At 43.6% G+C, this 24039-nt stretch overlaps 1 protein-coding gene across 2 annotated transcripts in view; it reads left to right on the top strand.

The window, feature by feature from the left end:
* LOC128610429 (phosphatase and actin regulator 1-like) overlaps positions 1-21224 on the top strand; it is a 44099-nt gene extending 22875 nt beyond the window's left edge. Inside the window, exons 3-11 of one of the 2 annotated variants that reach the window (XM_053629743.1) lie at positions 939-1142; positions 1334-1616; positions 5705-5898; positions 6616-6772; positions 10348-10403; positions 12350-12411; positions 14391-14531; positions 17942-18018; positions 18611-21224. In XM_053629743.1, coding sequence (XP_053485718.1) covers positions 939-1142; positions 1334-1616; positions 5705-5898; positions 6616-6772; positions 10348-10403; positions 12350-12411; positions 14391-14531; positions 17942-18018; positions 18611-18626 — 1190 coding nt within the window. In that variant the 3' untranslated portion in view covers positions 18627-21224. Of the gene's footprint in view, positions 1-938; positions 1143-1333; positions 1617-5704; positions 5899-6615; positions 6773-10347; positions 10404-12349; positions 12412-14390; positions 14532-17941 lie in introns of both variants that reach the window. The other variant, XM_053629742.1, reaches the window with a different exon arrangement.
* The last annotated feature ends 2815 nt before the right edge of the window (positions 21225-24039 follow it).

The following is a 24039-nucleotide window of genomic DNA, read 5'->3' as shown; positions in this document are numbered from 1 at the left end:
AATTACGCAGCGTGGATTTCAATCAGGAATCTGAAGCGCTCGTGTCGGGGGCAGCTCCGTCTTCTGCCGGGTCGCGATCGGCTCTCCAGCTCATCAAGATAACGACGCTGTGCGAAAACGATCAAACGTATGAAACCCGGTGCAGCTTAACGAGGCAGTCGTGCTAGTGGGGTTTTTTTTTTTTGTTTGTTTTAAACAAAACTTGATGATCAAGTGGTTTTTATTTATTTATTTATTTATTTATGTCCTCCTGTAGGTTTAGTGCTTTTCCTTTTCCGTTTTGTATACTTCACGAGTTTGATCCCTCGCCAAGAACTAGCGCTCGCTCCAAGTGAGGCGGCTTTTGTGTTAAACACGACCCATTGTTGCTTCTGTAGCAGCTCATCAACAAGCAGACGAGCTTCCGTAGACTCTCATAGATGTGTATATTTTTAGTATTTCATTCGTTCTGTCTGGTCTGGAAAAACAAAACAAAAAGCAAAACACCCTGATGTCCCTGCTGAAAACAACAATAGAAGCCATCACAGAAATTTTAATGGTTTCCACTACAAATACCGTTCTAATCAATCAGTTAACCATTAAAACCATTAGCATTATTGGTCCTTAATGGAATCCACTAGACATAACACGCCACCAATGGAAGGCAATAAATAATTGCCAGCAGAGACCAACAGGGACCATTACAGCTTCCATTAAAACCAATACACAATTCCTATTATAACCATTAGAAATTCTATGAGGGTTTCTATTTTTTTTGTGTGTGTAAACAATGTTTAAAGACAACGTTCGAATGTTTGAAACGTACATCTGATTATATATATATATATATATAATCTCAATAAATTGTCCCAAATTTATAAAATCAACGCAGCTATGTAGCCTCCAACATTCCCAGTCTTTTATTAACACGCCATTTTATTTTTGTGTATTTTCTCCAGCTCCTATTGAATTCCGGGCCTCCATGGAAGGCAGTGTTTGTCCTCAGGACCCCCCCCTGAAGTCGTCCCTGGTTCTGCCTGCTAAGAAAACGGTAAATTTTCAAAATGAGGTTCAGGAGAACCCTCCGAAAGCCGCGCTCTTCCACAAGCAGCCTCCCGCTCTGCCGCCGAAGCCTTTTACCCGGCAGCTGAACCACAACATGGGTGAGGAAGAGCGCTGGGTCACATGACCACAACTCTTTAGGGTTTCGTTAAAGTCCGAGATGGGAAAGGGTGCATGTGTGGCATGTGGTCGGAACCAGGCCTGTCTTCTTCTCCAGAGCTTTGTCACAGTAACCGTTCACATGTTCATTGAGATGTTTTCAAACGATGTCCTATTCATCTTCCTCCATCAGAGCCATGTCAGACCCTGAAGCTGCCCTGCGTTCAGGGGAAACACTCTCCTCCACTTCCTCCTAAGAAAGTGATGATCTGCGTGCCGTCCGGAGGCCTGGAGCTGCCCGTCTCTTCCCCGAGCCCTCTCGCCACCTACCCCGGGAAATGCACTCCCATGATGTACCACGGCAGCCTGGGGGGGCATCACGGACACCCGCACCAGCTGCAGTACGGCAGCGTGCCCAGCCGCATCATCGAGGAGCTCAACAAGACGCTGGCGCTGTCCATGCAGAGGCTCGAGAGGTCAGTCTGGGGCTTGTGGAGGGGTAAAAAAAAAATCACTTTATTATAATTTTTTTTTATAAAAGAATCATATTTCAGCGGTCTAGAGTCAGGGTTGCCAGATATCGGCAAAACATAACAAGACCTGAAACTATCCAAAAATGCTCAGGAATTAGAAAAGATAGCTGCAGTTTTCTTCCTTTTCCCATCCTCTGTGTGAGGAAATAATGTCACCGTGGTGCGTTCGCATTTCTCCTAATCATCTCCCGGTACAGCCATTATCCAAGCCATATTTCCCTCTCCGGTATATCCGTTACAATATTTTCTTCTATATTTGCACCATTTTCTTGCCATCCGTCTAGCCGTCTGGCGCCACTCGAACATGCTTTCACAACGTGATCGTCACTGTCCTGTTTACACTAAAACACTCTGACCTGAATCACTACGATATCTGCAGACTTCCAGTCACAATAGAAACGCTTCACTCAATCACCGATGCACCGTCTGCGCGATGCCACAGCCTAGAATGCGCAATAATCGCTAGGTTTTATTCCGATTAATACATTTTAAAACTAACCCAAAGCACATGACCAGTCAACATCTGTAACCCTTTTTTTTTTTTTTCTTTTTTTTTCCCCAAAACCAGACTGATATGGTGTGAAAACTGTGAAACCCTGGCAACCCAGAAATGAAATGTTGAGATTTTTTTTTTTTTTTTTTTTTTTGGAGGGATTTTTGACGCTTTGCACTTTGTCGCACTCGGATTTATTAGCATATTTTTCACATGGTTTTTAAAAAGCTCTGAAATGCTTTGACGTTCTGCTATATACTGTAGACACCCACAAAAAATACCGTCAGTGAAAATGTACTTGTATTGCAGCACTTGTATATGCTACAAGATTCTTAATTTTTTTTTTTTTATTAAAAAAATAAATACGTACATTGTCTGAAGAGGAATTTCAAACTAGCATCAGCGTTTTGTCTGCTTCTGAAGACGGCTATACTGCTGCTCATGGAATAATGGCTAGTCAGCTACTCCTAGCTAGCACAATAACAGCACTATTACAGATTAGCTACATGAAATAAAAAATAAAAAAATGGAAAATAAACCGCCCCACCATGTCAATTTCTTAATAGCTGAGGATAAATTTCAGTCCAGCATCAGCTTTTTGTCTGCTTCTGAACACGACTGGACTATGGAATAATAGCTAGCTAGCTACTTCTAAGCAGTACGATAGCCGTACAGAAATTCGCCAGCGCGGTCAGTTTAGCCATAACGTTCACGGTGTTTGAGGTCTTACTACGACAGTACTCGAGGTACTGTACGTAAACATAACAGTCTTTTGGGAAAACAATTTTTCTGTGTGTGTATGTTTATATGGTTGATTTGAAAGCATGATATTTATTTAAACTTTGGTTATCACAGCATGGAAATCTTAAACCGTAACACTTCTACAGACGCATACCGCCTCAAATCTGGAGGGATCTAGACGCAGGCCCAGCCTGTATCTCCGTTAGACTTGGAGCTGCACTGAAGCCGAAATGCAAGGTTTATTAGGATGAGAGCATGTGAAAGGCCAGTTTTGTTCTTTTTTTAGAATATAGAGCAGGTCGCAGCTGCGGCGTAGCTCGTATCGCGGATGTGCCGTTTGTGAACTGTGACCCAGCTAGGCTAGCGCACACCCCCCCCCCCTTCCCGCACCGACTCCGCGGCCCACTTTCCCCAGCCGAGAGACGGAGCATAGGCTCACCGTGGCTCTTTCTCTGGCCTTCCTGCGCACCGCTTGGCATCGGGACAGAATTCGAACGCTGCCAGTCTCTTCCCGATGCCAAGCCAGCCACAGCTTGTGTCCGTTGCGTAACGGATCAGAGATCCGATTTGGCTAAACAGCATTCCTCGTTCCTCAAAGAATCTTCAGCTTGGACATGAATCTCGCTGAACTCGACTCTTTCGCTGGAGCTGGTGTCCGGATTATTATTTTATTTTGAATTTTAAATCGTTTTGGGATCGTTTTTTTTTTTTTTTTTTTTTTTTTCCTCACATTACTTATTCAGGATGAACTGAAATAAAGCCGTCCGCTTTAAAGGAGCAGTGTGTATCCTTTAAAAGCGTCTCTGAACCTCTAATAACTTCTAATAAGAGGCCTTGTAAATGCTGAAATGCAGTCTTTCTGCTTGCTGGCCCAGAAGTTCATTACTAGGACTCATTAAATATTTCTCCCATTTCCTTTTTCCTTCTAATTTTTTCTTTCATTTTTTTTAAAAATGTTTTCTTTCCAAGTAATAATTCTTCTTCTTCTTCTTCTTCTTCTTCCTCTTCTTCTTCTTTCTCTTCTTCTTCTCCTTCTTGTTCTTCTTCCTCTTCTTCTTCTCCTTCTTTTTCTTCTCCTTCTTGTTCTTCTTCCTCTTCTTCCTCTTCCTCTTCTTTTTCTTCTCCTTCTTGTTCTTCTTCCTCTTCTTCCTCTTCCTCTTCTTTTTCTTCTCCTTCTTGTTCTTCTTCCTCTTCTTCCTCTTCCTCTTCTTCTTCTTCTCCTTCTTGTTCTTCTTTCTCTTCTTCTTCTTCTTGTTGTTCTTCCTCTTCTTCCTCTTCCTCTTCTCCTTCTTCTTCTCCTTCTTGTTCTTCTTCCTCTTCTTCTCCTTCTTTTTCTTCTCCTTCTTGTTCTTCTTCCTCTTCTTCTCCTTCTTGTTCTTCTTCCTCTTCCTCTTCTTCTCTTCCTCTTCTTGTTCTTCTCCTTCTTCCTCCTCTTCTTGTTCTTCTTCTCCTTCTTCCTCCTCTTCTTGTTCCTCTTCTCCTTCTTGTTCTTCTTCTCCTTCATCTTCTCCTTCTTGTTCTTCTTCCTCTTCTTCCTCTTCTCCTTCTCCTTCTTCTTCTCCTTCTTGTTCTTCTTTCTCTTCTTCTCCTTCTTGTTCTTCTTCCTCTTCTTCTTCTCCTTCTTTTTCTTCTCCTTCTTGTTCTTCTTCCTCTTCTTCTTCTCCTTCTTGTTCTTCTTCCTCTTCTTCCTCTTCTTCTCTTCCTCTTCTTGTTCTTCTTCTCCTTCTTCCTCCTCTTCTTGTTCCTCTTCTCCTTCTTGTTCTTCTTCTCCTTCATCTTCTCCTTCTTGTTCTTCTTCCTCTTCTTCCTCTTCTCCTTCTTCTTCCTCTTCTTCTTCTTCTTCCTCTTCTTCCACTTCTTGTTCTGCTTCCTCTTCTTCTTCCTCTTCCTCTTCTTCTTTTTCTCCTTCTTGTTCTTCTTCTCCTTCTTCCTCCTCTTCTTGTTCCTCTTCTCCTTCTTGTTCTTCTTCTCCTTCATCTTCTCCTTCATCTTCTCCTTCTTGTTCTTCTTCCTCTTCTTCCTCTTCTCCTTCTTCTTCCTCTTCTTCTTCTTCTTCTTCTTCTTCTTCCACTTCTTGTTCTGCTTCCTCTTCTTCTTCCTCTTCCTCTTCTTCTTTTTCTCCTTCTTGTTCTTCTCCTTCTTCCTCTTCCTCTTCTTCTCTTCCTCTTCTTGTTCTTCTTCTCCTTGTTGTTCTTTTTCTTCCTCTTCTTCTCTTTCTTGTTCTCCTTCTCCTTCTTCCTCCTCTTCTTGTTCCTCTTCCTCTTCTTGTTCTTCTACTACTTCTTCTTCGACCCAGAAATGAATTCTGCAGTGCAGTATTTCTCATAAATGCTTCATTTAGAGCTTGTCTAGAATAGTTTTGTTTTTTTTTTTTCCTGGTACGATGCATACGAGTTTCTCACAGATTTGTTTCAGGGCTTGTGTGTAATTTTAGTTCTAATGAATGGAATTTATATTGCAATGAACTATTTCTCCTATTTATGTTCGCTTAGAGCTCCCCTGTCATTTTTTTCTTCTTCTTCTTTCTTCTGGCGTAGGATTTAATAAGCCAGCAGTTTAGTGTAGATAAACTTAAACCCATTATATTATTATAGGCATGTTTGACTTTTTTCCCCCCAACTGAAAACCAAGGGAGGTGCAAACTTTCGCACTCAAGTATGTGATCGTACAGCTACGTATGACTGAATGAAATGATCAGCCAATGAGCATAGCACAATAACCAAGCATATGGTTTGTTACCATAATGAATCTCTCCCCCACCCCCCACCCCACCCCCCCACCCCCCTTCCTCTGTCAGTTCTGCATTGCATTCTGGGCAGTGTGGTCTTTTAGAGAGCAGGTCGGTGCCCACGGTGGTGATCGACTGCGAGGACGATAAAGAGAACATGCCCAGTGAGTCGGATTACGAGGACTTGCCCAGCATGTATAAGGACGACCTGGAGGAAGAGGACGAGGAGGACGACGAAGAAGATGACGACTCGCTATTTACAAGTCAGTCTGATTTTTTTTTTTGTTGCTTTTTATTATTATCATAACGCGTATTTATTGTACGTACAGCAGGGATCATCTCCGCATGCAAGGAATAAAACACCACACCAGTTTGCGACATGTCCTAGTTTTTATCCATTTGTAGTTACGGTTAACGATGTGGAATGTCCATGAGACAAGTTCCCACTCGTTCCCTCTCGGAGCTCGGTCCTGAAGATTTCAGAAAACTTACCGTTAAAGTTACAGCTTTACCTCTGATTCTTACAAAGCGCTGACACTGGAGACTCCTTCCATAACCCCCCCCCCCCCCCCCCCCCCCCCGGATTCCTTTACAGAAACCTTCGTCAACAGTTCCTGTATGTTTTTCTTTGTTTAATATCATCACGTGGTAGATTACGGAGCGCGCAAGTCGTCGCACAGGTCCCCGCGTATGAGCCGTCGCCATAGCGACGGTGACTCGTTTAATAATGCGTTGTGTGTGATTCGTACATGTGAACGATGCGTGAAATCTCACCCAGCTAGAATTGAAAGAAAGTGTGTCTCACGCAGCGGGTCGGTTTAGGGACGGGATGTTCCGCACACTCCGTCTCCTTGTGTTAGAGCAGCTTTGGAAGTGAAGGAAGTGTTCTCCAGCAGGTATGCTGTGTTCTGAATCATCTCAGGGTCATATTCTGAATCTAATTAACCTGTGGGTGTGTGTGTGTGTGTGTGTGTGTGTAGATACTTTAGCCCTGAAGGTGCTGAGGAAAGACTCGCTGGCTATAAAGCTGAGTAACAGGCCGTCTAAGAGGGAGCTGGAGGAGAAGAACATCCTGCCCATGCAGACAGACGAGGAGAGGCTGGAGTCCAGACAGCAGATCGGTTCCAAACTCACACGGTCAGAATACACACACTTCTGCCCGCGCACCCATAGTCTCCGTAAACATGGACTCGGACATGGTGTGGTCTTTTGTGTTTTTTTTTTTCTTTTTCTTTTCTTTCTGAGATCTGAACGATTTCTCTCAGCCCAGTCGCTGACGGATTTAAAGTCGTCCATGTTCCCGTTATACGATAAAGCAGCTCGCTCATTCAGCAGCACGTGAAATACGGTTGCTAAGCAACACCACGCTGCTGAATTTAAAAAAAAAAATTAAAAAAAAAGTCACAGATTGGTTTTAACTGATGATGCTGCAAACTGTTTTCCACACAAATTAGGCAACATTAGACTACACATACACTAAGGGTGTGTGTGTGTGTGTGTGTGTGTGTGTGTGTGTGTGTGTGTGTGTGTGTGAGAGAGAGAGAGAGAGAGTATGTTCATGTGTGAGTGAGAGAGAGGGTATGAGCGAGAGAGTGTGTGTGTGAGAGGGGGGGTGTGTGCATGCGCGCATGTGTGAGAGAGTGAGTGTGTGTGTGTGTGTGTGTGTGTGTGTGTGTGTGTGTGTGTGTATGAGGAGAGCGGTAGGTGTGTGCGTGAGAGAGAGAGAGAGAGTGTGTGTGTGTGTGTGTGAGTGTGTCTGTGTGAGTCAGTGGGCAAATGGCCCAGTGAATGATGAAGGCCATCAGCGCTCTCGTGCAGCTCCATCCTGTTCACTATACTACAGCAGAGCTGACCTAATTTCATCCAAACCTCCTTCTCTCTCTCCCTCTCTCTCTCTCTCTCTCTCGTGCTCTCTCGCACTCGCTCTCTCTCTTTATCTCGCTCTATCTGTCTATCTCTGTCTTTCTGTGTTTATCTCTTGCATCTCTCTGTATATCTTTCTGTCTCTCTCGGGCTCACCTGTGTCTGTGTCTGTCACTTTTGTGCGCTCTCTCTCTCTCTCTCTCTTTCTCTCTCTCTCTCTCTCTGAGTCATCCCCGCTGCACTGCGTCCTTGACTGTTACCAGCTAAACGAGATTAAAGCTGTACAATATGTTCTCCTCTTTAACGGCTCCTGACGCCGGAGTCACTGATGACTGATGCAGGAAAGCTGCTGCTGCTGGTGAATAAACCAGATCAGGGCCAGACATGTTAAAATCATTTAGCACATGCTAATGGACTGAACGCTCAGTGTCTCAGCCGGATAATGGTGGAAAATGCCAACCGCAGACGTGAAATCCGGCTCCGAGAAGAACGCTGATGGCTGAGCGTGCGTTTTTTAGGGGGGAGGTGGGGGGGGGAGAAAGAAAGAAACATGGTGAGATTTTACCGAGAGAAACCCTGTCGAACCCTCCCAGATATTTCTACACTCGTTACGATTGCAGAGAGAAGTTTGTCGTCATGGTAACTACTGAACTACACTTGATCTACTTGAACTCACTTCTACTTGATAACGAATGAAGGTCTTTTTATTGAACACACTAAATGTTTTAAAGGTTGCTATGAATTACGTCGGCCGTTCGTTTCGTCCAGAGGGGGTGCAAACTTTTGCACCCGACTCTGAGGATAGTGAAGGACCTGCCGTGAATGGGTGATGTAGTGAGCGAGGAGGAGGAGGGCTATAATATAGCCGCAGCGATGGCCGTTCCAGGCGGAACCATGCTGTTAAAAGGTTTGGGTTGAATGCAGAAGACGTGTACTGAATCAGCACACTCCAATGCTTGCGTGACTCCGTGGGCTTCGTTAAGGACTCTGGGATGTTGATGGTGAGTTGAGCTGAAGGCTGGATCTCCACACAGGAAGTCACATGACCTTTCTCAGGCATCAGACAGTTAGCAGATAGAATAGTTGACGTTCACTGCGTCTCCCGTTCCCAAATGTCCAGCTTTTTTTTTTTTGTGTAACTCTGTTGTTCCACTCATCCGTTCATCCCTGCATACCTCTGGCTGTCTATCCATCCGTCCCTCCATACATCAGTCTGTCTTTACATCGATTTATCCATCCCCACTTTTGTGTGTCCATCTGTTCACCCATCTTTCCTTACCTCTGGATGTGTATCTACCCATCCGTTCATTTCTCTTTACCTCAGTCCATCCATCTATCCATACCTCTTGGCATCTAACATTCATCCCTCCCTACCTCTGTATGTCTACCCGTTCATCTATCCCTTCCTACTTCTGTCCATCGGTTATATCCTTCCCTACCTCTGGTCATTCATCTATCTGTGCTACAGTTCCTCTGTTCTTCTGTCCATCACTCCATCCCTCTGGCTATCTATCCATCTGGCCATCTTTCCCTACCTCTGGTCATCTCTCTATTTCTCACCCCTTCATACCTTTTGGTCCTCACAATTCATCCATCCATCCATCCATCCATCTCTCACTACCTCTGTCCGTCCATCCATCCATCTCTCACTACTTCTGTTCATCCATCCATCCATCCATCTCTCACTACCTCTGTTCATCCATCCATCCATCTCTCACTACCTCTGTTCATCCATCCATCCATCTCTCACTACCTCTGTTCATCCATCCATCCATCTCTCACTACCTCTGTTCATCCATCCATCCATCTCTCACTACCTCTGTTCATCCATCCATCCATCTCTCACTACCTCTGTTCATCCATCCATCCATCTCTCACTACCTCTGTTCATCCATCCATCCATCTCTCACTACCTCTGTTCATCCATCCATCCATCTCTCACTACCTCTGTTCATCCATCCATCCATCTCTCACTACCTCTGTTCATCCATCCATCTCTCACTACTTCTGTTCATCCATCCATCTCTCACTACCTCTGTTCATCCATCCATCTCTCACTACCTCTGTTCATCCATCCATCTCTCACTACTTCTGTTCATCCATCCATCTCTCACTACTTGTTCATCCATCCATCTCTCACTACTTCTGTTCATCCATCCATCCATCTCTCACTACCTCTATCCGTCCATCCATCCATCTCTCACTACCTCTGTTCATCCATCCATCTCTCACTACTTGTTCATCCATCCATCTCTCACTACCTCTGTCCATCCATCCATCCATCTCTCACTACCTGTCCATCCATCCATCCATCTCTCACTACCTCTGTCCATCCATCCATCCATCTCTCACTACCTGTCCATCCATCCATCCATCTCTCACTACCTCCGTCCGTTCATCTGTTTCTACCTCCCCTACCTCGATTGTCCCAGCCATCCATCTCTCCGTCCATCTATTAATCTCTCCGTCCGTCCCTACCTTTGGCTGGCTGTCCCTCTATTCCTCCCTACCTTTGGCTGTCCTTTAGTTTAGTAGCGTTAAAGTCTGGACCTGAAGGCCATGACTCCACAGCAGCCCTGCTTTTTCTTTTCTAACACACTGTGTTCAAAGCTTCAGTGATTATCTGGTAAAGATTTTTTCTGGTTTTTAAATGAGGAAGATTGTTAAACCGATGTTGATTCATCAAGGAGTCAAACACTCCTGCTTTCCCTTCGCTTTTCTTTTCAGGCAAGTGTGAATTTTCACACCAGTGCAACAGTAATCAGCTGTCCACTGTAAGGTACTGACTGTGTACACTGTGTGTGTGTGTGTGTGTGTGTGTGTGTGTGTGTGTGTGTGTGTGTACACAGGAGACTGAGCCAAAGACCCACAGCAGAGGAGCTGGAGCAGCGAAACATCCTGAAACGTGAGTGTTCATGCTGGATTTGGTCTGTTTACTCTCGTAAGTGTGATTAAGCAACCCCCACCAGCTGTAAAACATCTGTACACATCTTCTTCCTGAAACCCCCTCAAATGGAGAACGTTGTGACAAAATCCTGTCGATTGCTGACGAAATAACAAAATATCAACAAAATACCTTCTGCGAAGATGACCGATACGGCGCCTGCGAAGATGACCCACGCCGATACGGCGCCTGCGAAGATGACCGACGCCGATACGGCGCCTGCGAAGATGACCGACGCCGATACGGCGCCTGCGAAGATGACCCACGCCGATACGGCGCCTGCGAAGATGACCCACGCCGATACGGCGCCTGCGAAGATGACCCACGCCGATACGGCGCCTGCGAAGATGACCCACGCCGATACGGCGCCTGCGAAGATGACCCACGCCGATACGGCGCCTGCGAAGATGACCCACGCCGATACGGCGCCTGCGAAGATGACCCACGCCGATACGGCGCCTGCAAAATACTCTTTGCTGTACGTCAGCAGCTAAAGATGAGAAAGCGCCAGTGTTCCCACTGCAGAATCTTTTTTTTTTTAGGATCTCAGGAACTGTAGGAGCATTTCAGGGCCAACTTTGGTTCCTAGACCGTAGTTCCAGTTCCTGCTCCAGAGTAGGTAGTTTTCTTCAGCTCTACCTGGAGGAACTTGTGGCCCTACTGAAAGTCGTTGGCATTTTAACACCTGTGTTTAATAAACACTCGGAGCGTTTCTCCATCTGAGGGGTGGCTTTTGGGGCTGTATGGGGAAGAGGTGATTCAGTGGGTAATCGTACGGTTGAGGGTTCAAATCCAAGCACTGCCTCAACTGCTCAGTTTTATCTGAAGTTGCTTTGGATAAAAACGTCAGCCATGTAATGACATCATAAACGTAAATGTCCATGAACCGGCGTAGCACGGCTACTGCAGAAGTACTGGCGCATTAATCTTGACATGGTGCAAAAAAAAAGGTTATTTATTTATTTATTTATTTATTTAGCAGCTTTCTGAATTGCGAGAGCCAGTGTGAAGCAGTTCATGACTTCTCTAGACGCAGGAACTCGGTGGGCCGCTTGCTGGATTAGGATCTGCTGGTTTAGCTGAAAGTTTCACAGTCCTGTCGAGGAAGCTTGAAGTTTTTGCAGTAATACCTGCGCTGGGATTAGTGCAGTCTGGTTTCTGTAAGCGGAGGACGGGTTCGGTGTTGTGCGGTACAGAGTGACCTAGATTCCCCCTTCAGAATGTGTATTTAATAATAAATTTAAAAAAAACCTCCTCTTTTATACCGAGACAAAATCCAGTGGGACGATGGAGTTGTATTTATTTATTTAATTTTATTTTTTCCCCTTTATACCGGGCGTGTTTTGGATGCCGAAAGGCAGAATGTTCCAGACAGTTCTTCATCCTATAGCAATTTTTTTTTTTTTTTTTTGCTAAACCCAAGCCTTTGCTTGTGATAACACTGCTGGAAAATCGTCCAGCGACGAGAGCCCGGGGGAACGGCTGGGTTTTTTGTTTTTTCCTCCCCTAAGCCTCGCTGAATTGAACGTCCTCCGCTAGCCTAGTTCCGTCTTAAATTCTCTTAACGACAAAAGTGTGTGTGTGTGTGTGTGTGCACTAGCTTAGCGTTCAGACTGCATCATAACCATCACAAGTGGAGAATGTTGATCAGGGATGAAACGACTTTCTCAAGGCATTCTCATCATTTTGCAATGGTTTGTGGTTGTCTCTCTCTCTCTCTCTCTCTCTCTCTCTCTCTCTCTCTCTCTCTCCTTTTAAAAGTGGAGTCTCAAGCACTTTTTCTTTTGAGAGATGAACCTGTGTGTGTGTGTGTGTGTGTGTGTGTGTGTGTGTGTGCACGTATATATACGAGGTGACATGAATCTTACATGTTTTGTTTGTTTGTTTGTTTCCTTCATTTCCCGCAGCACGGAATGAACAGGAGGAGCTGGAGGAGAAGAGGGAAATCAAACGGAGACTCACGCGCAAGGTGAGACAGATACCGCCTGCCGTCAGCCTCAGACCGCACGTTTTTACATTTCCTTTTACATTTATTCACGTTATCACATTATCACAGTTATTCACATTTATCCAAAGCGACTTACAAATGAGCAAATGGAAGCAAAGTGATGTTCTCCGCTCGATACAATACAAGTAGTGCTGCCGTACAAGATCTTTTAATTGAGTTCCAGAAGAAGCGACGTGCACTAGATTATTTATTTATTTATTTATTTATTTATTTATATTAAGGATAATGTGGGCGTTGGTGTTTTAGGGGTTAGTTAGGTGTTCACGGAAGAGCTGGGTCTTTAGCTGTTTTTGGAAGATGGTGAGAGATTCTGTGGTCCGGATTGAGGTTGAAGTTCATTCCACCACTGAGGAACAGTTAGTGTGAAGGTTCTGGAAAGGGATCTTGAGCCACGCTGAGTCGGCACTACTAATGTCGGTCATTAACCGATCAGACAGTGTAACACTGTCGTCCACACACACACACACACACACTGAAGTCTAATCTGGGTTTTTGGCAGGTAATAGTGCGGCGGCTCTGAACGGTTTCCCACCTCGCAGGTTCTCATACAGCACCTATTGATGTCAGATGATTCATCTGGAATTACTGCTTCTTGTTACAAAAGGCTTTTTGGGAGCGAGTCAGAAGATGATTATGTTCTGTTCTTTACCTGAAAGGGACACACGGTCTAAGTGTGTTCTTTGTGAACGCTTCATGCGTTTGTCTGGTCTAGTCTGGCTTCGTTCAGGCTCTGTCTGGATCTGCAGACTTTTCTGAAAAGCTAGTTTCTGGAAAGTTTGTACAATTTTTTTTTTTTTTTTTTTTTTTTTTTTTCCCTCCCATTTTCAAAAAAAAGCAACTTCCCTTCCAAACACGCAGCGTTTTTGAAAACGTTTTCTCTCCACATGGAAACGCACGCGCACACTCATGCGCATGACCACGCCTCAGGAATAACGTGAATTCCTAATGCGTGTAAATGCGTACGGCGAACAGAGTTGGGTTTTACTGTAACATAACGACTTTTCCCTCATAACGCATCACATTTTAAATGCATGTAATTTGATTAGTTGCTGATGTCGATAAAATGATGTTACTTGCGTTACAGATTTATCCTTAAGAAAACAATATTAAGTAACATGCGTTTTTAAAATAAATCACCTTTCGTCTCAAAGGGTTTATTTTTTTTTTCTTTAGCCGCGGATAATCCTCCACTTGGAGCGGTTCGTCCCGACGTAACTGAACGTCAGTAGAAGACGACCCCTGTAATTTAATCTCGTATATCTTCGGTGAACGGAGGCGAGACCGATCAGACGGGGTTTACAGGAAAATACACACATGGAAACACTCGCGTCTTATTGGCTGACGGTCTCTCGATTCTAACGAACTCCAACTCAGTCAGTGTGAGGGGAAAACGGATGTACGCTTATTATTTATTATTATTGTTTTAAACCAGTAAAGGTGTTGAAACTGGAACAGAATCGTCCTCTGACGCCGAGCAGGACAACAAGGCATGTAAATGTCTATACGAGTTCCAGTTTACGTGAACATGATATGAGCAGAGCATAAGGAAAGATAATGTACTCTTCGTGGCACTGTAGCAGCTAAACCCATACTGTAATATCTTAGCTGTGCCTCCCCTCGGCTAGAGCATGAATATCGCGCAGGTTACTTCATTTTGTGTTCGTTTAGACGTGGGTGAAAATATTCATGAATCAAGAATCGTAATAGTTTGGTTTGGAAACAAAATATTATGGTGGGGTTTGTTTGTTTGTTTGTTTGTTTGTTGCACTAACTGCGAGTCAGTGTTGTAAAAGCGCTGAAAGGACTTGCGGTACGCTCGGGAAAGCGCGTACATGACTCCTTGTGATTCAGTGTGTTCATGTTTCCCGGTTCGTGCACGTGCATGAGAGAGCAGCGTCTTGGTGGAGGGGGAATGATCGTTACTCTCTTTATGTTGGCAGCTCAGCCAACGGCCAACGGTGGAGGAACTGCGGCAAGCCAAGATCCTGATCCGCTTCAGCGATTACGTCGAGGTCGCCGACGCTCAGGACTACGACCGGCGGGCTGATAAACCCTGGACACGCCTCACTGCGGCAGACAAGGTGCGTAGGAATTCACTCGGGTGGGTCGAACCCGATTCTCATACCAGAATACGCTCCATAATCCCTACGGTCATATTGGATGATGCGTAGGGAATAAAACACTCGGTGTTGTGCTGTCAGACTAATACCATCACCGACAGGGTGGTGTGATGGAGCTCCTGTGTGAGATGAGTTACTTCACCTGATGTCCTGAAGTGTTTTATATCTCTTATAACACCCCAGTTTACCATTGTAAAGAGTTCCACTGTTATACTTTTTATCCATTTACAGTTACGTTTAACGTTGTGAAACGGCCACAAGACGAGGTCCTTTCCTGTTTTCGATCATGTTATCGCACCTGTATAATAGATCTTGTCATTCCCTCAGCACACTCTCTCTAGTTTTTAAAGTTAATAAGACAAAAATGCAGCCGGTCGTGTTACTGAGATACGGCCGAGCGTACAAGTTCTCCGTCTTGACCATTTTCCCCGTTTTCGTAAAAGCGGCTGTTTTTTTATATATATATATATATATATGTATATGTGTGTATATAATATGTATATATATGTGTGTATATAATATGTATATATGTGTATATGTGTGTATATAATATGTATATATGTGTATATATATGTGTATATAATATGTATATGTGTATATAATATGTATATATATGTATATGTGTGTATATAATATGTATATATGTGTATATAATGTGTATATATGTGTATATAATATGTATATATGTGTATATATATATATATATATGTATACAAAGCGCTGGCACTGGAGACTCCTTCTAAAAAAAATAAAAAGTTAAACGTCTCCTCATAGAAAATATCATCAACAATAGTCTTCTAATGCGATGATATGGAGCGTCTAGTCGTTACTATAGAAACGATAACGCGTTAGAAGGTTGTTCAAAATGAATCGACACTTTCCGACCAATCAGAATGGAGAATTCGACAGATCTGTGCTGTGAGTAGTCTCCAGTCTTTCAGTTCTGTAATATATATCTGTTTAGAGGTGGGTGTTTTAGCACACCCGAGTAAGTGCTAATCAAGAGTTTGGGAAATTGTTATTTCGAGTGTGTGTGTGTGTGTGTGTGTGTGTGTGGTAATTTTCTCCGAGTGGTTTTGTTTAAGGTTTTGTATCAGTGCGGTACGTTTGTAACTCGCCTCCTCACGCGTCGTCGTGGTTCGGAGCGGTTCTCCTCTGCGTGACGTTCTCACAGTGGGTTAGTCGTTCAGACCTGCTCGTTGCATGGCTTCGCTGAGCGATTTACTCCGTGTCCCTTTTGTACCACCAGAACAGGGGTTTTGGGACATTTGTGACGGTTCCTGCTCGCTTTGTGACAGCGTAGAAGTAGTTTTGCAGCGAGGGAACAAAATGCCGCACAGCATGTGTGAATGGAGCGGTGAGGTTTTCGCAGGAGGACGCGCTCGGCCGGTGACGTTACCTGGAGCCGACCGCTGTTTTACTCACAATGAGAAATGACAGGGAGTCGTCGCAGTGCGCCGAGCTCATTGTGTGGATTCTTTTGAGCGGGTTTTTTTTTTTTTTTTTTGTCTCTGCTGGTTTGTGGTGAAGAGTTTTTTTTTTTTTTTTTTTAAGAGACCCAGAGAAAGCACTGAAGAAATGGTGCAAAAAACATACATTCTTACAGTCTAGTCAGTGGTTTGATGTGCTGATAAGCTGCAGTGTGACGAGGGTTATATAAACCTCAGCTCCAAAATTATTTATACCTACAGTTGAGGTCGAGAGTTTTTACGTACGCCTTGCAGAATCTTTCCCATATTAATAACCCTTCACCCGCCTTCCCAGCAAGTCCTCGGGTGTTGCCGTTTAAGGAAAAGGGGGTGGGGTGTGACTGAGCAACTATTCCGACTAGGGGCGGAGCTAATCCAAACAGCTTGATCCAAGCAGGATCAAGGTCATAGTGTTTCTACAATAGCTTCCTCTCTGAAATCTATTTTAGCAGTGTTTCTGCTGCGCAAATTTAGGAAAAACAAGGACTAGCCTTGTTGAGGGTGGAAGCATCTCCATCCACGCCTCGTCCTCGTCCACGCCTCGTCCTCATCCACGCATCGTCCTCGTCCACGCCACGTCCTCATCCATGCCACGTCTCCATCCCCATCCACGTCCTCATCCTCATCCACGCCTCGTCCTCATCCACGCCTCGTCCTCATCCTCGTCCACGCCTCGTCCTCGTCCACGCCTCATCCTCGTCCACGCCTCGTCCTCATCCACGCATCGTCCTCGTCCACGCCACGTCCTCATCCATGCCACGTCTCCATCCCCATCCACGTCCTCATCCTCATCCACGCCTCGTCCTCATCCACGCCTCGTCCTCATCCTCGTCCACGCCTCGTCCTCGTCCACGCCTCATCCTCGTCCGTGCCACGTCCTCGTCCACGCCTCATCCTCGTCCGTGCCACGTCCTCATCCATGCCACGTCCTCGTCCACGCCATGTCCTCATCCATGCCACGTCTCCATCCACGTCCTCATCCTCATCCACGCCACGTCCTCGTCCTCATCCATGCCTCGTCCACGCCACATCCTCGGCCTCATCCACGCCTCGTCCACGCCACGTCCTCATCCACGCCTCGTCCACGTCCTCATCCACGCCACGTCCTCATCCACGCCTTGTCCACGCCACGTCCCCATCCCCGTCCACGCCACGTCCCCATCCCCATCCATGCCACGTCCCCATCCCCATCCACGCCACGTCCCCATCCACGCCTCGTCCTCATCCATGCCTTGTCCTCGTCCACGTCCTCATCCACGCCACGTCCATGTCCTCATCCTCATCCATACCACGTCCTCGTCCACGTCCTCATCCACGCCACATCCTCATCGACTCATTCAGCTTGTTTGGAATATTTTCTGTCAGGAAGCGTGTATAAAATTACAAACTGCACCTTTTAATAGTGTTGGTTATTTTTTTTCTGTGCATGTCCTGTATTGCATTTTATCAATTTGCGATCACGTTGTAGTAGGCAGTGTTTAAAAAAAAAAACTAAAAAAAAAAAAACAAAAAAAAACCTCCTGCTGACTCTAATCAGCGTGTGTGCGTTTATCGTGGTCACGTTCAAAATATCATTACTATCCCTGCATGTTTTTTTTTTTTGTTTTGTTTTGTTGTTTGTTTTTGATAACTGGCTAAGGTATATCCATTCCGATATGAATTTCTCATTAATCTCTTTTAGCTAAAACAATCTCATAACTCATTAATAAACCTGTGTTTATCCTTTCGAAATATTCTTATAAAAAACTTTTTTTTGTCTTTCTTTTTTTAATTACAGATGAATTCCTGTACATTATTGAAATCTTTTCTCAGGCTATAAATGCTGCATGGCTTCGCGTTAAGCGCAGTGTTTTGACTCCTCTTCTCATCTCCGATGGCCGTGTGTTTATTTGTCCGTTTCAGGCTGCCATACGGAAGGAGCTCAACGATTACAAGAGCACGGAGATGGAGGTGCATGAATCCAGTCGCCATTTAACCAGGTACGCAGACGCAGGAGGAAATAGTTTAAAAAGTCTAAAAAAAGAGGCGGGTCTAAAACCAAGTGATGGTCTACAAATTAGTAAGGAACGCTGATCACGTTCAGAAAGGGACATCATTTCGATTTGATACTATTTCACCGTTTTAACGGACCGTAACGAGGACCAACGTTTAGCCTTTTATTTATTGTGTCATTACTCTTTAAATTTAATTTATATATTGTTTTCTTTTGTTGTTTGCTTCTTTTTTTTTCTTTTTTTTGTTCCTAAATACATTGCATTCAAAATCTGATCTGGTGACAACATTTAGGGTGAAAATGATCAAAGGGCAGTAAAAGACACAGAAGAGCCCACCGTCATCGAGAAATCCAGATCGTTTATGAATATGCAAATTGCCAAAACGCCTACCATCCGACAAGCTCCGCCCCTTTTCCTAGTTTAATTCCGTGTGTTTGTGAAACCGAAGCGATCCGTTTTGCTTTGATTCAGACTCGGCAAACAGACTAATACGGGCCGGCGCACTCGTAGAGAAGTGTATTCGATATCCGAGTGTGATTATTTACCCGTTACGCATGTCTGATTTATTCATCTGCAGGTTTCACAGGCCGTAGACGAGCGTGGACCGGACTGGACCGGACCACAGGTGCTGGTCAGATCGATGGTGCACGAAATCACACTAAAAGCCAAGTCCTTGAGAGGGAGGGGGCAAATATTTTATGCCTTTTACAAAACCCAGGACGTCGCCCTAAACCTCACCAGCCTGAAAAAGGAAAAAAAAAAACATATACACACGTCCACGTGGTGGTAAAACGTGCGTGTTTTTGCCATGAAGAGCCCTGGAAACGGCTTTTCATGCATTGACGCGTCAAATTTTTTATTTTTCCTTTCTTTCTTTTTGATTCACTTTTCTTTTTTTCTTTTTTTCCTTTTTTTCTTTCTCTTTTCCATCCACACACTCCACTCACTGTTCATGTCTTCTCCAGGACGGTCAGAAGGTGGCGCCGGACCTGCTCCGGCTCAGACCGAACGATTTCATGTGCAATATGTGAATACGTGTTTTGCTCATCGTTTCTCTGGCGCCCTCTGCTGGCCAGCATCATTATACACTTACACACACACGCACGCTCTCACACTGTACAGACTCTAAGGACCTCTGCAGTAAACTGTGAGCGGCGGAGCTCGGACGGCGCTTTGTGCTCTCGCCACGTGTACATTATGTTTATACCGGATTATTGAGTAGAATATTTTAAACGTGTAAAATGCATTATTATACAAATAAGGAATGGAAAACTTTTTATTTAAATAAGGAAGGGCTTGCTTGGGGAGCGGTTGGAGGATGCAGATATGTATATGATTATATATGAAAAGTGTCCCGTTTTTTTTATTTGTTTTTTTTTTTTTTCGCTGTTTGTGCGTCAGTTTCTTTTTAAATCATTATTTATTATATTTTTATTTAATTATAAGGCTGCCTTTTTTTTCGTTAATTTTTTTTTCTTCCTTTTTTTTTTTTTTTTTTAAATTTTTTCTTCTTAAAGCTCAACCCAAATCTCAGTTCGAAGCCCAGGGATTTTTATTAAATTATTTATTAATGTTACTTTTTTTTTTTTGGCCAATGGAACCACACATCTGCTTCTAGGATTACGGGATCGTCGAGTCGCGTACGTGCGCCAGATGCAGAATATTCTCCCACGTTTAACCTGACTTTACTTTTTATTTCTAAAGCTGATCAGACTGAGCAATATTTTTAATGCCTGTAGAGAAATGTCATGATGCACCTGTTTTAGATATCTGCAGTAATCTTGTTTAAAAAAAAAGACAAAAAAAAACCCAACCCATCGCTGTAACGTGTAGAATGGACTAAACCACTTCTTTGAAGGCCAATATTCTATGTGTTACTTTTATTTTTTAATCATTTCTATAACTTGGAGCGTTTTATCTGGAATTCGAATGATAGTACATGATTGATTATTTTTTTTTATTTTGTTAATTTTTTTTCCAGGATGTTAATCGCGGTCATACATATAAACTGCATGAACACTGACGTGAATGCTACATTTCCATCACCGTCAGGTCAGGAATAATCCTTCTCTCAGACTCCGAAACTGTCGTCTTTTTCCCGGATGCGAGTTTGGTAAACCGCGTAGCCGCGACGCGACGCGCGGCCGCCTCGTCACTCGTCTCCAACCGCTCCGATTTACTCTTCAAAGGGGAAGCCGTGAATTATGTCCCGGTCTCATTAGCATATAATTAGCATGCATCACCCGACACGACGTAATGAATTACTGAGACTTTTTTTGTTTTTGTTTTGAGGGATTGCGATTAACCTGGCCACCTTCGTCACCACTGATTTTATCACGGGAAACAATAATGACCGCGCTCATGATTTTTCTACCAACGTTTCTATGAAAATTGTATAAAACTGAAAAACAGACCGGAAAGTTCGGCACGTGTCGTTTCACACGTGTATGAACGTGGATCTGTAACGGAAGGTCACTGCAGGTCAAACGCAGCAAACATTTACAGCTGCGTGCGAAAGTTTGCACTCCCACATCCTTTTGGTTCTAACTTAAAATGAATCAATCGATCAAATAAAATGAAATCCCTGCATCTGTACTGATGCCGAATGAAGAACCCTCTCGGTTTCCCAAAAGAACATTTGACTTATTAACTTATCTTTAAACGTTTTTACCAAAAAGAAGAAGGAAGGGGGGGGAAAATAAGAGATTTAATCATGTGGAAAGGTCGCTGTGGTGGAAAACAGCTACTGGGTTATCAGCAGTCGTTCTGGGGAACTACTTCCTCCACCATCTTGTTTATTTTTTTAAGAAGTGTAGGAGAAAAGCTTCTCTCTAGCGCCTTAAAGGGTTCGTCGACTTGTCCATCTTTAGGGGAAATGCTTAAAAGTTCTACAGTGCCAAAAAAACATCTTAGCAAGTGAAACTATCTTGAATATAGTCATATTTATCAAGTGCTTCCTATTCGATCACAGTAATCCAGATGTATGATTATTAACCCCGTTTCTAGACGTTGTACGCGTTTCAGGTGTGAAACCGGTCTCTTCTTTCTGGCGGATCCTTTTTTTTTTTTTTTTTTTCCCAAAAATTTGCTTTGGAAGTTGTGAAATTTCGAAGAACCACATTGTCCGCCAGTAGAATACGATCATTTTAAAGCTTGAAATGTTAAAACAGACAGAATAATCGTGTATATATCCCTGCTGGAACACCCCCCCCCCCCCCCCCCAAAAAAAAAAAACACAATAGAAACCATCACAGAAACTGAAGTGATTTCCACTACACGTACCATTACAAACCATTACAACCATTACTGGTACTTAATGGTATCCACTAAACATACCACCAATCGAAGGCAACGGATTACCAGTAGAGACCCACAGGGTCCATTAGAGTTTCCATTAACACCAATACATATTCTGAGGGTTTCTATTGTTTGTTTGTTTTGTTTTGTTTGTTTGTTTTCATCAGGGATCTCATAATAATAAATGAGAGAAATCTGCCCATATTGAAGATATATTCACTTGCTGAGATCGTTCTCTGGAACGTAGCCTATAAAGAAAGGTTTTGCCCTGGAGCTCGAGTTTGGCATGTTCTCCCTCCCTGCGTTCCCGTGAACTTCCTCGAGGTTCTCCTGAAGCGTGCGTATCCTGGCGTCCCATCAGGGGTGAATTCTCCTACCTCGTACCCAGCGTTCCCGGGATTGGCTCCGGATTCACACGACCCCGGCGCGTACTAAAGATGAGTGAATGACATCCAAGTTGAACTCGTCCGGGAAGATCAGAATCGAACTATCCAAAGATCTCTTGAGGAAGGACTCTGGCGTGCTTTTAGGGCGGGTTCCTCAAGGGTTCCTTGGGAGCTTAAGGGTTCACTGCGGAGAAGGAGAAACCCTCTGTTGTACGGGTCGTAGACCTTTTTTAATGGACAAAGCAAGCAACTCTTTAGGGTTCTTGAACTTGCACACTTCAAAAAAATAAAAATAAAAATTTAAGTAAATAAAGGTGCCAAAACTAAACAAACAAACAAAAAAAAAAAAGCGTGAAAGAACTATTTTGTTTATTGATTCAATAGATTTTTTAACTGATTAATAACACTCCTGATGTCGACGTTTGTGATTTAAATCACCAAATTTCACTCGAGCTGATAGCGTATCAGATTCCTTCAAGGTGCAGAGCAGTGTGTAACACGGCCCATGACTGTCTGTACAAAAAAAAGTAAAAATAAACAAACAAAAAAAAAAATCCAGATTTGGCCATAAAAGTAAACATCTTTTCTCACCTTGTCACATTAAAACCCCGACTCGACCTGTTGGACCTGCAGGAATGTGAATTCAGCAATAAAAGTGTTGGGGTTTTTTGTGCGTGTGTGTGTGTGTGTTTTTTAATTTAGCTTTTTTCCCCCGTGTGTGTGTGTGTGTGTGTGTTTTTTAATTTTGCTTTTTTCCCCCCGTGTGTGTGTGTGTGTGTGTGTGTGTGTGTGTGTGAGAGAGAGAGAGAGAGATAGAGTGAGAGAGAACTCTGGGAGATGTTTCAGCTTCCAGTATGCTAGGGACTGCTTTATCTCCATTAAATAAAACACGATGACCAAAACGTGACTCGGCCTCGACTTTATTTATTAGCACTAGTGCTGCGATTTCACTGAATAGAAACAAGTTGATTCATGTAGCAACAGAACACGCGTAACTTTTTAGAATTAAGTCTTCATAACCACCTGCGTATGGAAAGTCGTGAGGAATAAAACAATGAACATGTTGCTGGAAATACTTATTTGTGGATTGTTTTTATTTTTTATTTGACTGCAATCTATAAAGGGAACAAAACCAATTAACTGGAACACATTTTCCTTCACTTGACTTTACCTGTCCAATATTCATCTGTTCTGTAAAACTTATGTTTAGCTGAACATAGACAAGAAAAAAAAAAACTACAACTCTTTTACATAGAGGAGGAAAACTTTCTCTGCCTTTTAAACCTCGTTTAAGCCTTGTTTGACTCGCAGCCTGACAACTAGTGTTGTTTGAGAACGGGTCGGTTCTTCAGCAATAAAAGTGATTTTTATTTAGCTTAATCCCACGTTCAGGTGTGAGTCGGCTCTTTGAGTTGACTCTTCAGCAATAAAAGTGATTTTTATTTTGCTTTATCCCACGTTCAGGTGTGAGTCGGCTCTTTGAGTCGACTCTTCAGCAATAAAAGTGATTTTTATCTTGCTTTATCCCACGTTCAGGTGTGAGTCGGCTCTTTGAGTCGACTCTTCAGCAAGAAAAGTGATTTTTACTTTGCCTTATACCACGTTCAGGTGTGAGTCGGCTCTTTAAGTCGACTCTTCAGCAGTAAAAGAGGTTTTTATTTTGTTTTATTTCACGTTCAGATGTGAGTCGACACTTTTAGTCACAGGCAGTGACATTACTCATCTATTTATTCATTCTAGATAAATGTAAATAAATCTTCAGAACGAAACAGACACAACAGGACTGAGAATGGCAATGAGCCGTCTGGGATCCAAAAGAATCGACTCTGTTTGATGAACCGAATCAAATATTCTGACTCACTGAAAAGAGCAGGATTTCCCAAAACCAGGAAAAGCCCCAGGGGATTACTATTTAAAACCGACATTAACATGACTAACACCGGACAATCATCCCCAAAGACGACGCCTTCATCAACATTATCGTGGTTAACGCTATATGATTATTTTGGTTCGGTCACTGACTAAAACACAGCACTAGATGGCGGAAGTCCACAGTTTGTTGGCGCGCCATTAGTTTTCGTCCCACCTATATTCCGACCGTAAGTCGCTGATTGGAGGAAAACTTGTGCGTATGACGTAAAGCGCAGAAGGCGTGCCCATATTGACCAACCCTGAATCAGGAGGCGGGACTTACGTATAAGCAAAGCAGGTAGGATTAAAATACTAGTGTGGCGAAAGCGGAGTGACATTAGGGGAAGTTTTCAAAATGGCGAATCTAGTTTCACTCCCCTCACTGTAAAGATGTTCATGGAAGCAACTACTT

Source organism: Ictalurus furcatus, chromosome 7 (assembly GCF_023375685.1).
Source record: "Ictalurus furcatus strain D&B chromosome 7, Billie_1.0, whole genome shotgun sequence".
Lineage (NCBI taxonomy): Eukaryota > Metazoa > Chordata > Actinopteri > Siluriformes > Ictaluridae > Ictalurus > Ictalurus furcatus.
Note: the sequence above shows the minus strand (reverse complement) of the source record. Positions and strands in the feature narration are given on the sequence as shown.